Here is a 14,202-nt window from a genome sequence, read left to right on the forward strand (position 1 = left end):
TGCGATAAAATATCTTCGTTTCTTTCAATATCCCTTTCAGTTTCCTCTAAAGCTGTGTCCAGCTCCAGCGGATCCAGTAGCTGCGTTTCATCATCAAATGAACCGTGGCTGAATTGATTTGGTGTGGGTTTGCTTGTAGCCCCCAATATACTAGCTTCCAGTTTCGATATAAGAGCCTCGTTTCTTAGAATATGCCTTTCAGTTTACTCTAAAGCTCTGTTCAGCTGCAGCACTTGGTTCGCTGGGCCATCCAATATCGACCGAGGAAATGTTGCTAATGCCACACTTCCAAAGACCAGCAACATAGGAAGTCTTAACATATTATAAAATATTTATTTGCGTTGATGGATCTTGAATTCTCTACGAGCGCAACTGCAAAACAAAACTAAATCTTGGCGAGTAATTCACAGCTTAATAACTGCCATCAACCTTATCACCAGCAACCATTTATTTCAAAAGAAATTGCAAATTTTTGGTGTTGAATACTTAATACTCTAGGATAAGTATTTATTGCTCGCTGCATCGTCACGACTTTAAACTAGATATGTGTTGGTTTTTAGCAATTATTAGACATGGTTTGAAGATAATTAAGTTTAAGTATAAACCAAATATATTGCAAACCTGATATTTATTAGCTTGATCCAGCTTTGGTATTTATCAGGCCTGCGAAGTCGTAAATGCCCATCGCAATAGCATAGCATGATTGTACTCTCCCCAACGCCACATGCTTTATCAGCTTCGATGCGGTGGTTGGTTGACTCGAACCACATTTTTTTAATGTACATACATACATTTATACCGACATATTTATATTTTAAACACAAAAATGTACCAAAATCCCAAGTTTTTACTGTCGACAGCATTGATCTTCAGCGATAGCTCAAGCATCTGTTGATGGTAAAATTCTAGAAAATCCTATCGACAACCATATAATAAAAAAAAATGTTTTTACATTTTATAAGTATTTAAATAAAAAATTAATTAAGATTATCGAGCAAGAAGTTGCGCCTTTAATTTTTTAAATAACATTGCTTAATATCATGGATATATTATTGTTACAGCGGCTGATCACATCTCAAGAGATGATAAAAACAAATAAGATTCTTAGCTGATGTAATTGATTTAATCCATTTCGAAAGTTGTGTGAATTGAAAACTAATGTAAATTTAATAAACGCGATTGTAAGTGTAGGTTGCTTGGGTTGATCGGTTAAATATAGCGTCATGCCACTCCATTTGCTCAGTGTTGCAAGATATAGAAGATTCTAACAGTGTGCCATTTCAAATCAGAGTTCTTGGTGTGTTGTCGATATGTGAAGTAGATGGAGAAGGGGCTACAACAACGAAAAAGGCGAACTGCAAATGTTTCGTGTGCGTGTGGTATGTGTTCGTGTGGTATGTGTGTGTGTAGAATTGGGGGCCATCTGGGGTTAAGTTAACCGCTCTTGAATAACAATATGGCCACCTGTCCCAAGTAAAAGTAGATGAAGTGGCGCGTCTCGTGTGTCACATACGATCCAAAGTTGCGTCCAACAATGCAATGCCATGTGGGATTGTACTTCTTGTCGAACTCCTTCTTGATGTAGGCCGCAATGTCCTTTTCAATGTTGTACTTCTCCAGGGCCTGGGTAGCACAATCCACAGCATCCTGCTGCATCTCCTCGCTCATATCCGCATTTTTGATGACTGCCTTGCGATCTGACATCTTGGCGCTATAGTTTGGTATTAATCACCAGTTCTATGGGAAATCGTTCGCTTTATTAACTGAATGTTAATGTTTGTTTGTGGTCTCTAGGCACCGGCACTTACATTGTGGTCGTTCTGACTATCAAAATATCCAACGAACGCCGATTTCGGATAATTTTGTCACAGAATTCTAATTTTTAATAATAAGCAGGCATTAGTTTAAATTTGACTGATAAATCAATTGTCTATAGATGGAACAGCATGAAAAGAGTGAAGGCTGCTCGAGACTTACGCACAAAATTAATTCACTAATTTAATTTGCGCACTATTTTCACTAAATAGCCTTGGCAATGACAACTCCACTGAAACGTTGCCCTAGTGTTGCGAAGCGCTGAAATTTATCATATGGCAACGCTGGCAAAGTTGCAGTGTGCTTTTAGCGTCTCGTATATTAAACAAACGAACTCTCGCTGATACGTCCTTTCGTGCCATTTTTTGCTGTTTACATTTAAATATAAATTATCCCGCCTAATAAAAAAACGTAATTATTAGTTAAAAAGTAAAAGTTTAAGCGCACAGAAATTTTTATTAAATTTTGCTTTATAAGAAAACTGTGTGAGAAAGAAAATGTAAATGCAACAAATATATGTATGCTTCATCCAGAACGTGTTTTATTTCAGGTAATCGAGTCTATATTCGCTATTTCTTGTACAATATGAACATCTATCATGCTAGCCTACATCTGTCCGGTTAACCGCTCTTGAACAGCAATACGGCCACCTGTCCCAGGTAGAAGTAGATAAAGTGGCGAGTCTCATGTGTCACATACGATCCAAAGTTGCGTCCGACAATGCAATGCCATGTGGGATTGTACTTTTTGTCGAACTCCTTCTTGATGTAGGCGGCAATGTCCTTCTCAATGTTGTACTTCTCGAGTGCCTGTGTGGCACAGTCCACCGAATCCTGCTGCATCTCTTCGCTCATATCCGCATTTTTGATGACTGCCTTGCGATCTGACATCTTGAAGCTATTTCTTTTCGGTTATCTGCGAATGGTTTTAGAAATTTTTAAGGGTTTAATGTTAAAGATTTAATGGTGCAGAAAAGCACAATTTAAAGACATACCTTGTGATTGTTTTTACTCTCAAAAAAGTGCAGTGGACGTCACAGAAACACCAATCTGGAAAAAATTTGGTCGTCACAAGGTATTTTTGGAAAGTTTTGAAATGTGAGATTAGTTTATTTTGACTGAGAAATCAATTGATTCGAGGACTTTTACGTACGCAAACAATTCTCAATTGGAATTTAAATTTGTCACGAGTTTTCGTTTCAATTTGTCAGGAATTTTTGTTTGTTCGGCGAAGTAGTCGTTGTGGCAGCACTGCCAAAGCTGATATATAACAGATTTCTGTTATCGATAATTCGATAGTATTACAATTAAATAAGCACGCTCCTATAAATGGTTGATAAATTGCACGCCGGAATTTGCACTTACGTCGAAATTTCATTTAAATTTATTTTTTATTTTTTGGCCGGACACGTGATAAATGCAAATGCACAAGGCAAAATGAAAAACTTGTTAAATTCGATGAGACATGCAATCGCGGTGCACGAAAAGGAAATTGAATTTTAATAATAGCATTTGTGCAGCTAATCAAGTAATGCAACTAATTTGAGGTCCCTCTTTTTTTAGCCTTTACCGGACGTGGACACGGATCTAAACACGAACCAACTGTTCAACGCCCAATTCAACGACAACATTGCGAACAAATTTTGCTTGTTTTTTAATGAAACGCTAATTTACGGCACACACGCAACCAACAACCAGCCCATTGTCCGGGTAATGCTTATGGTAGTTACCACATTGCAGACCATTGTTAAAAAATAATAATAACAACTAGATAAGTAAACACGCATGAATGAGTCCATTTGGAGTCCAATTTGACCTGATTTGCCCTGAAATGCGTAATATCGTGTATCGTTTTATTAAGTAGAAAGTAATTTGAAATATTGTGGCATAGCTATGCAGAAAATATCTTTTACTAATTCGAGCAATTATGTTTATTGCCAATTTGTGCTCAGAAATTTAATTCAGATATTTTGAATATTAATCGGCATTTAGCAGCACTGGTTAACTGTCTATGCGCTAAACTGTTTCGTTCTTAAGATTGAGAAGTTCAAGATTTTTGAACCATTCGTTAACTATCTCAAGCATTTTTTTAATCGGTCTACGTTCATAATTTCCGTTGTGCAGAAACAGAAATTAATGAAGTGGAGAACAGTCTTTTTAAGCTTTTGCGAAACATATACTTTTATTTTTTTTTAGCAAATTAATTATAAAAGTTTCTGTACATAAATTTAACCGGATTAGTACATATCAACTCGCCAATCTAATATGTGTTGGAACTACGGAATTTGATACGTAATTCCAATTTGGATAGGTTACTTTGCAAGGATAGATTTTGCCTTCCCTACATTATGTGCTTAAATAATTTTAAAGTGCATTTTAAAATCACTTTGCTGCGCCTTATGTCGTTTGTGTTGTTGTTGTCGTTTTCACGCCCATGGCCCACTTGGCTAGGAAAAGTGCAAGAATGCCAAAAAGCCAAATGCATATTGAACCTACTCAGGATGTTGCCAAGTAATGCAGACAATGCAAAAATGTTTCTTCTATTTTTATTTTTCGGCCCACAAAAAGTTGCGCTGGGAACAAAAGTTTTTAATCTGCCGCATGGAAAACTTTAATCGAAATGCTCGAGTGAGGAAACTAAGTCAAACTTTTCAAATTGATATATCAAACATTCGATTCGTATGCCTTTTCCTATTCCCGAGGTGCCTCTCTCTTTCTCCCTAGTCCCGAGTGTGTGTTGGACTGTCTCATCTTGCGCAAACATTTTGACTGTCACATGCCAATTGCGTGTTGAAATGCATGCAGGAATTTAAGCTGAAAACTTTTCCCACCGACTGTGACAAATGCAAATGCCAAAGTTTTGCCCATGCTCAACACTCACACAGACAAATATGTAGATATATGTACTATCTATCTAAAGTTGCATTTTAGTTTGCACGCCTAAAAAGTTGACAAAAAAGAGCGACTCCATTTGCTAGTGCTCTGGAAATGTAGAGATTAAAGAGCCTGAGCTGACCTTTTGGCACTCCAGCAAACAATGCACTTTAGAAAATCCCGCACTGCACTTGACTGTTGCGTAACTTCAAATCCAAAACGTGACTTTGTTCATTTTTGTAAACATTAACAACAGTTTTTCACTTTATTTATTGTTTGTTCTGTTTGAGTCAGCTTCAAGTGCTGCTTAAATAAAAATTAATAGCAACATTTTATAAAGGAATTCAGTTTTAGTCGAATAGTTAAATAAATTAAGTATAGGACTTTTTTATATAACATTTTAATTTATAATGTATGTAACACTCATTATTTATAATATATTTAAAATATATCTGGCCAGTTTCGCATTTCGATGCCTTTTTGAACTTTTTGACATCGCGATGCTAAGTTTTGGCCAAGAGAAACGATTTTTGCGACCCACAGTGCATCTTTCGGAATTAAGGCCGAACCAGAACACTGAGAGGGCCATTATTTGTAAGTAAAGTTTTGCTAAATAAATAATTAAATTATGCATAATATGTGGACTATTAAAGAAGCCAGCATGTGTATGAGTAAATCAGAAAGTCAGACATAAAAATTGAAACGCCACACCTAAGTAAGCCCTCATAACTTTGTAGGGTATCGTGGTAGCAACTTTTTTGATTAAAATGTAGTATATATAAACATAAAAAATTAACTTGTTTAGGATTGCCAAGCACATAGTAAAAAGTTATGACCGCCAATGCAATTGTCGTGTCAGCAGCAACACGAAAAACTCGACAACGAAATTCAAATAATTTGATGAAAATTTTTAATTAACCAACGCTTGTATGAATATTCACTGGTTGCTTTTAACACTGGTTATGGGCGTTGCCCACCGCAAAACGCAAATATAGCAGGCGAAATTAATTTGCCCAGTGCAAATATGCAAAATTCTGTGTGCGGTGTCATAAATTTCAGCAGTGAGAAGGCAACTCAACTCAACAAAAACCCAACCAAGCCATGTAAATAACAAAAATTTTTCGCTGACGCTGTGCGAGTGCGAGCAAAGTCAAACAGAGTGCAAATATAAGCACACACTCGCACACACACACACAGGCAATTGCAGTGCAAGTCATCAAGCAGTCGGAGTTTCAGTTCCAGTTGCCAACTTGGTCTCAGTCTTCATAACCCAATTGCCACAATGCGGCGGCTTCAGCTGCTGTGTGGCCTTTCCAAGAAATTTCACCTGCCATGGCAACCCTAGACAAAAGCTACGTCAACAAACACCTACACCTAGACTCACACACACACACAAGTATACGCACACACTGAGTGTATATGTAGATATTTAGTGGTATTATGGCCGGCTAGCTTACGAGTAGTTGACGTCTATGACTGCCAAATACTCGTACTGCCACTTGCTGTCGTCAGTGGCACTCTGCCACTGGCACTGCCACATCCAGCAGCAGAGTCAGTCGCAGTTGCTGGGAGTTAGTTACCCAGCGGCCGCTGCCGCTGTCATAAACAATCTCATTTTGGTAATCAAGAAAACCCAGTGAACAAATTGTTGCAATAATTGCAAGCAAGTGTTAAATGCAGTCTAGGGCCTTAATAGCTATGTGAGTAATTATCTTAATTGCAATTACATTGTAATTACATATAAAAAGTAAATAAGTTATAAAACTACTCAAAGTGTACTTGTAATTTTTATTAAATTTATTTGTGTTTTTTGACAAATCTAGAGTTTGGGGGAAGATTGAATTATTTGTAGTTTCTAGCAAGCATTTTCTAATATATCAAACGATTTTCTACTTCATTTGTAAGTTAAATTTTATAATTTATTTGATTATAGAAATAACCTGGTAAATCGCAGTTCCCGTGATATTTTCATTACTAGTTTCCAGTGAAGTCAAGGAAAATGTTTGCTGGGCAGCTAAGTGCTTCTGGCCAGTTGCATGTGTATGCGAATATCTGTGTGTGGGTGTGTTTGCGTGCGTGCGTCTGTGTGGGTCTCTGCTCATTATGCATAAATTGTCGCTGCGAAAATTTGCAGCGCTAAATTCTGACAAAGTTAATGGCATTATAATGCCAAAACGCCGCTGTCTGGCTGCCACAGGGTGTGAGCGAGAGGCACAATGTGTAAGTGGGAGAGTCGGTAAGAGAGGGGCAGAGCTGTTGCAGTATTAGCCAGCGGCTTTCGGTTGCCCGTTGAGCTGGCAGCTGCATGAAGTGCTGCTGCTGGTTACCGTGTGGCATGTTGAAGCCATGAGTTGTTACCAAAAACTCTGTCGATTATTTGCAGCCAGAGACGGCGGGCGGTGTGATGAAGGGGGGTCGTTTTCGAGGCCGTTGCAAATGACCCTCGTTTGCTAGGGTCCAAACAACAGGTCAGCTAACAGTTCTGACATTGGACTACATGGGTCACAAATGTTAGCATAAACACACACACATACATACACACTGACGGCTTTAACTTGTTAACTTGTTGCCAACATTATCGCGAGCTGCTCGCATGCGCTTCAGCGCCACAGAACATGGCTTTGATGCAACAACCACAGCAACTGCAACAACAATAAAACAAGTGCAAATACAATCGCTGCTTGGCTATCGTCTCGGCTGTTTTTGCTGCCGCTGCTGCTGCTGTTGCGTTGTTCACTTCCTGCACACGCCGCACGCGGACGCCACCGCAAACTTGCGGCAGCGCCCTGTTCTCACTTCCGGTTTCCGGCTTGCCAGCTACTAGTTGGTTACTGTTAACTTGTTTTGATTTTTTAATGGCTCGCATGACGGCAGCAGCAAAAACGGCAGCAACAACGACAAAAACAAGCTCAACAACGGCGACAACATTTATGCCTTCCATAAATTCTTGACTTAAAGCAGCTACTAAAGTTGAGTCGCTCACAAATTAAATGTACATTATTTCTGTTAACGTTAGTTAGCGCATAAAAATATGTAACAGAAGACGAGACTTGCTCAATAAGATTTTCTTAGATTTATGTTAGTTCATTTATGTTAACTGTCGTGCCTTTGTTACCTATGTTAACAGTTGGATGAGTTGAAAGAATTTAATCATAACTTAACTTTTACCATGATTTAAATAAATCTTTGCCAATGTATAGTATGCCAGACAGTTAACACCAATTAGGAGTCTTTTCTTTTCTATAATCAAACCTTGAAGCTAGTTAATCATGCCGAACTGCATGAATTAACATAAAAGAGCGCAAAAAGCTCGTTTGTTGTTTGTTAAGTTGTAAAGAAATCAAGTTAGGGGCTAGTTATGAGCATGAAAGGTTGTCCTGTTTCAAGCACGAGTTGCGTGACTTGTGGCAAACAATGGCAACGAGAACAAGGAACAATCGAAAAGGTGTTGCCTAGACTAAAGGACACACCACAGTGGGCAGCTCCTGTTGGGCTTTTGTCATGCAAATAGCTCAACAAGGCAGGCGGACCCCCAAAGACAAACCCACGATACAAAATTAAAAACAAACAGCAGGCAGGCAGACAAGTTAACAGTGCTTACCTTCATATACAACTCACGCCCTCCCCACCTGATAGTCGCCTGCTGCATGCCACATCCATGTTTCACATGCAACTTGTATAGTCCAAAAATAAAAAAAAAGGCAGAGGAAAACAAAGAGCTGCCAACAGCAGCAACTGGCAACTGGTTGACGTTAAAAGGAAGCACAAGTCAAGACAGAAAACTTTTGTTGCTCTGCCTTCTTCTTCTTCATATTATTGTGCTTGTGCTTCTTTGTGGCATTGTTGTTGCTGTAATTGCTGTAACAATTGCCGCAGTCCGAGACTGAAACGGAGGCCTGCACAGCCGTCAATTTTAATTACGTATGCAATTTATTTATTACCTTACCGGAAATATTGTGCAATTGTGTGTTGGCTACGCCTTAACGATAAACAGAGAGCAGGGCAGAACGAGAGGCACAGAGAGAGAGAGAGAGGGAGAGGGTGAGAGAGGGGTGACATGATTTAACATGCGGTTATCAAGCTATTTTTCATTTCTCAATTGACTCTTGTCATATGGGCCAAGGCATGCACAACGTACACTTTCTGCTTGGTCTTTAACATGCAACTGATTTTCAATTTTATAAAATAAGAGCTTCGTTTAACCGAGCTGCTTTCTGCTTAGCTCTTGCAAATTGATAGATATTTCAATTGTTTATTTATGAATTAGCCAGCAATTCGATTTTGGAATTTAATTTGAGTCTCTCTTTATTAAATGTATCAATTCACATTTCAATTTATGTATTAAACTATGCGCATAGACACTTTTGTTTTACGGGTTTTTAATTCTTTTACACTTTTATAACCACGCTGATTTAGTTACTTCAATTCTGTTTTATGCGGTATATTCAGTATGCTAAGATTGCAAGATTCAGTTACCAAACGTAAAGCATAATTCGACTTATATATTGTTAAGCACTTTAAACATAAATTACTTTGCAGTTGAGGATATAAACATACTTTAAGAGCGACATCTGGTAAGTCCTTATGAATTAGGTTTCTCCTAGTACAAATGTAGCTATATAAAGGAATGCCGTCAAAGCTTTAAAGCCATATATAAACGCTTTTTGTTGTTGTTGCTGGTCTTATTTGCCAGCATTTTTGTTGCGGCATTTGTAAAGTGATTTATTTCGAGAACAACAAAAGTTGAATGGCCATTTAGGAGCAGGCGCACGCGTGTTTTTTGTTGCCTACTTTTGAGCGCTTTGACGCAGCACGAACAAAATTTAAATTTTTAATGCTATTTCGCGTAATTTGGCAGTTCGTTAGGCTTGTTAAGAGACACACATATACACAGCCACACAAAAAGTCGCCGACTCATAAATATGAAAAACAGCCAAAGAAAAAAAATAAACGAAGTGCCGCATTTGCGGTCTGCCTATGTGTGTGTGTTGTTCGGTGCGTATGTGTGGGTTTTTGGCGCTCGTTATGAGTCACATGACACATCGTTATGTTTTGTTAATGGACTCTCGCACAGGCTCATAAATGTGCCGGCAGCAAGACAGCAACAGCAATGACAATGGCAACGCCGCAAAAGCACATCAAATTATATTTAATTATTTAAATCATGTTAATTTGCATGCATTTAAAAGATGCCTAAGATCTAGTCGCAGCACGCGGCGTATGCGCAATTTCAGCATTAAAGTGCGTCTAAGTGAAACGCAAACACGCACACACGCGTGCAGAGCAAAGATGAGCTTGTCTGCACTTTTGCTGCTGCCCCCCTCCCCCCCATCCCCCTCACCCACAAAATGTCGAAAATGTAACTTTAAACTGGCAACAACGATAACAACAACAACATCAAACACTTTGCTGGCAGCGCCAACTGCATGCGTGTGTTTACTTTGCGTTAATGAAGTTGTGCGCCAACTGGCCCGGCGGCCATGTGACAGTGTGTGTGTGTATGTGATTGGGATCTCCCTTCGCCTGGGCAGGCAGACAGCTTAGCAGCAGCGTGGGCCCAGGTAACGGCAATGGCAACAGTAACGGTAATGCCATTGCACATAAGCGCAAATGAAATTCGAAGTAGAAATGGGAAGTGCCAATGGAGGCGAATGTACCAGCACGAGCAGACATCAATGTCAGTGAGTCTTCTATGCAATTAGTACTTTTGTTGATTAAGTCGCAAATGTATGTGTGTGTGTGTGTGTTTGGGTGTAGGCAAAATTTCTGTCTGTGCATCACATTTTTTTGGGGGTGCGCTTTTGACTTTGTAATATTCAGCTTTGTCTAAGCGAGGCAAAATTATAAATTTTTAATGGGGACCAAAACAGGAAACTGTTGGCAAGGTTAAAGAAGGAGAAAATATTTTGATAAGTATGTGAATTGATGCACGGCTAAGACTATTTAAGTCAGCAATAAATCGAATTTGTACATCTATCTAGAGTTTCATGCCCTTTAAAGGGATTCTACTGAAATGTTCTAACTCGATAAAAAATATGAAAAAATATATATCGAAATAGACTTAAACGTTTATAAAAATAACGAAGCACAGAAATTATAATAATCAAGCTTTTTATATAACATTTACAAGCTGTTTTGAATTTCAAGTTATTTTAATATATTTTATTAATTTAATTTTTAAAATAGCCAACCATCTTAACATAAGACTGCGTTGGTCTTTGAGTTACTATTCAATATATTATGTACCCCTATGTATAGATTAAATATGCAATCAATTACGAAAAAGCTGGCAAGACTTAAAAACCATTTCTCAGCCGCAATCGCGAGCAATAAATTCCAATATAATCAAAGGAAAAACTCAAGACAAGGCCTCGTTTCTTCTCATGCATACGAAATGCGCTCTCGTCATTTATGCGCCGCTTGAAATATGTCAATCCTTTGTCATTTTATTATTTGCTGTTGTTGCTGCTGTGGGCTGCATTTGACAAGGAGGGCAAAGGAAAAGGGCTGTAGTAACCGTGCATAACAATTTGACAACCGCTTGTGTTCCGCAACGGCAAACGCCTGCCATCTAAGCAGTACAAAATTCAAGCAGTTACTTTTTATTGACAACTTTGGAAATTGTTTTTACCGCAACAAAACACCAACACACACAACACACAGAAATGCCATGCCCAGCTGCTGTAGCTGGTTAGGTCTTTGAGTGGTCGCCGCATTTCCAATCATTTCCGCAGCCTAAAGTCGATAAGGTAACATTTTTGACAACAAGTTCGTGATTTTCATGCAAAAATGTAGCAAAACAAAATGGCAAACTCCTCCCCAAAGAACCGCCAGCCAGCCAGGGGTGGTGCTTGGTGGGAACTCTGTTGCTTATCGATTTTAAAATTACATAGGTCGCAAGTGTAAGAAAAGGAAATACAAAATTAGCAGCAAGCGCCGCCAAGCGACTCGCCCTTTGCAACAAAAAATGTAGCATACTTTTTCGAGCAATTTGAGAGAAACTGCCATAGTAGCCGGCATATTTGCATGGCACAGCCAAAGCTAATGTTTGTAATGCTATGCCAAGAGCAAACATTAGCCAGATAGCTGGCAAAAGTGTGCACACTGTGTGTGTGTGTATATGTGAGTGGGTGGGTGTTGCGTTATGTGGAATGGAGGGGTAGCAGCTGGCTGGCTAACTGCCGGCCTGGCAGGGCAAATATTTTTAAAGGCTTGCATTGACTTTTTGGATTTATGCGTCCACAGTTACCAGCCCCAAAATACAACCCCAGCATGTAATAAGTTGACTGCTAGCTATATGGTCGAAGGGTGGGAGCGGGTATGGCACTGCAAAAATATCGTTACAGCCCCAGAAGTCAAATATGCTGCCAAAGTTATTGATGGGCGCACGCAGCAAGACAAATTTACTTAAATCTTTTTAATGTTTGCACATTTTTTACACTTTCCATTATTTTTATTTTCACTTTTTATTTTTTCAATACTTATAAATATGTTTGCTGTATGCCAACTTATACTTTTTTCCAGCCTCGACTGCCTATTTTTCTGTTATGCGTTTGATTAGCCACATAGATCATTTTGACAGGGGCATATTTTTGAGGCCTGTACATGACATAGAGGAAAATTAATAGGAAATTGGGAAACAACTTTTACCAGCTGTCGACTGAGTTAAAAAGGGAAACGGGAACCTAATTCTAGGCTAGCCTAATAATGTTTGCCATGGGATCGAAAATGACACCATGGAAGATTTCTTGTCAAAAACAGTTTAATAAAACATTTGGAGCTGTCATAAAACGGAAACACGTAGATTATGGGCGCAACCTTTTTTTTTCAAAAATTAAGCTAGGCTCAATAGTAATTTTTAATGTCAGAGTTAATTTAAGAAGTTTATTTATCAACTGCTACAAACTAAATTTAGTCCAGATTTCAATTATTTTATAAAGAAAGAAAAGAGATTCCAAGCTATAGTTAAGCAAATTTTATTTATGATATTTGTTTAGCATCTCTATTAAAACGTTAGCAAAACCGTAAATAGAAAAAGAACTTAGCTAAGACTATTAGGCTTTATTAAAAAAGAAACTTAGGATTGGCTTGCCCATGTCGAAATGCCGTGAGCTTCTCTTTAAGTTTTTCAATTTAAAATGTAAATAGCGGGCAATTAGCTTGAAAACATGGCTGGTTGCGGTCTGAAAATTTTATGCCGTCACACACACACACACACACCCATATACACACATACTTGCTCACAGTTTTTCCCGTCTGTCACCTGGCATCAATGCCCCCATGGAGGCGTCGCCGCCATTGCCGCCGGCGCTTGGCCACTGCCACCGAACAATGCAGCCAACCGAGCAGCAACAGCAGCAGCGGCTGCAGCAACAACGGCAACAGGAAGTATTTGGGGCAGGTGGGGCAGCACTAGGCGGCACCGTGCGTTGAGCCACCATCGTGCCTTTTGAGCGGCGCATTGTTGGCCATTTTTTGCTCTATTTTTTTCCTTTTTTTTCTGCTGTGCAGCCAGCTGCATTGTTGGCGGCGTGCAGCGCCGAGTATCCCGCTGCCGACTTGTTGCCGTGACGTTGCCACTTGGCGTCCATTCGCCACTTGCCTTGTAATGAGTTTGCCATTTTATTTTATTTATTTGCCCAGCGCTTTGTTTCGAATGCGCAACGCACGGACCGATAACAAAAAAAAAAAAAGAAGCGCATTTAAAATTAAAATTAAATAATGATTTAAGTGCGCCGCGAGGCTTTGTCTGTTGCCAGATCCAAAAAGGAGTTAGAGCTGACATCAGATGCAGTCATTGTTAGGGGTTGTTGAAGTATTTAAGATGGGGCATGAATGTGTATATTTCAGCGCAATAAATTAAATGTCGCTCGCGAAAAATTATATTTAATGAAAAAAGTGAAAAGAACTTTAAATTTAAATGTTATTATGTTAACATATGCCAGTATGTTATTTAAGCTTGACTTATTTATACTGCATAACGCTCTTAATTCTCGCCAAGAATAGGAACAATGTCAACAATCAATGACTTTATTTTATTATATGACTGTTTCTGTTACTGTGTATATATATACATATACATGTGTGTGTGTGGAAGTGTACATGTAAGTGTATGCATGCATGTATGTATGCATTCATTTATTCCCATCGCAGGCGACTCTTATTTGTCGCCGTGCTGTAAATTTAAATACAACGACTTTCTACCAAGTGCTCTCCTCGTCGATTCTCAAGAATTCAAATAGGCTCTGCAGTTGTTCTTGCTTAGCTAGTAGTGTAGTGTTTATTTTTATTTTTGTTTCTTGTTTTTTTGCTGTTGTTTTTATTGTTGCTTTTGTAATTATGTATGTATGTATGCATGCATGCATGTATTTAAGTATGCATACATCTACATATGCGTCTTTATATGCGTGTTTCCATATATACAGAATGCATACATATATATACAAACATGCGTACATATATATGCACATGCACATAAACATATATGTACCCTTGTGTATATTTATTAATGCAA

General features: G+C 38.7%; 2 protein-coding genes across 4 annotated transcripts; both read right to left on the reverse strand.

Annotated features, from left to right (window-relative positions):
- Positions 1–1,101: 1,101 nt before the first annotated feature.
- Positions 1,102–2,043, reverse strand: LOC6627621 (dynein light chain 1, cytoplasmic). 2 transcript variants are annotated; one of them, XM_015172749.3, is made up of 3 exons: positions 1,978–2,043; positions 1,809–1,875; positions 1,102–1,737 (listed from the first exon to the last, which is right to left on the reverse strand). In XM_015172749.3, exon 3 carries the CDS (start codon positions 1,702–1,704, stop codon positions 1,435–1,437), a length of 270 nt encoding a protein of 89 aa, XP_015028235.1. In that variant the 5' UTR covers positions 1,705–1,737; positions 1,809–1,875; positions 1,978–2,043; the 3' UTR covers positions 1,102–1,434. The 2 variants fall into 2 exon arrangements, with proteins under 2 accessions (XP_015028235.1, XP_015028236.1); XM_015172750.3 differs by lacking the exon at positions 1,978–2,043 and having other exon boundaries at positions 1,809–1,952.
- A 291-nt stretch (positions 2,044–2,334) lies between these two features.
- Positions 2,335–3,088, reverse strand: LOC6627620 (dynein light chain 1, cytoplasmic). Of its 2 annotated transcripts, XM_070209204.1 has the most exons (3): positions 2,968–3,088; positions 2,810–2,864; positions 2,335–2,730 (listed from the first exon to the last, which is right to left on the reverse strand). In XM_070209204.1, the coding sequence occupies exon 3, from the start codon at positions 2,703–2,705 to the stop codon at positions 2,436–2,438; it is 270 nt and encodes an 89-aa protein (XP_070065305.1). In that variant the 5' UTR covers positions 2,706–2,730; positions 2,810–2,864; positions 2,968–3,088; the 3' UTR covers positions 2,335–2,435. The 2 variants fall into 2 exon arrangements, with proteins under 2 accessions (XP_070065305.1, XP_070065304.1); XM_070209203.1 differs by lacking the exon at positions 2,968–3,088 and having other exon boundaries at positions 2,810–2,961.
- Between the last annotated feature and the right edge of the window lie 11,114 nt (positions 3,089–14,202).

This window comes from Drosophila virilis, chromosome 4, assembly GCF_030788295.1.
Source record: "Drosophila virilis strain 15010-1051.87 chromosome 4, Dvir_AGI_RSII-ME, whole genome shotgun sequence".
NCBI lineage: Eukaryota > Metazoa > Arthropoda > Insecta > Diptera > Drosophilidae > Drosophila > Drosophila virilis.

Excerpts from the sequence above, each read along its gene's own strand:
- LOC6627621 (XM_015172749.3), bottom strand. The coding sequence starts at position 1,704 with ATGTCAGATCGCAAGGCAGTCATCAAAAATGCGGATATGAGCGAGGAG.
- LOC6627620 (XM_070209204.1), bottom strand. The coding sequence starts at position 2,705 with ATGTCAGATCGCAAGGCAGTCATCAAAAATGCGGATATGAGCGAAGAG.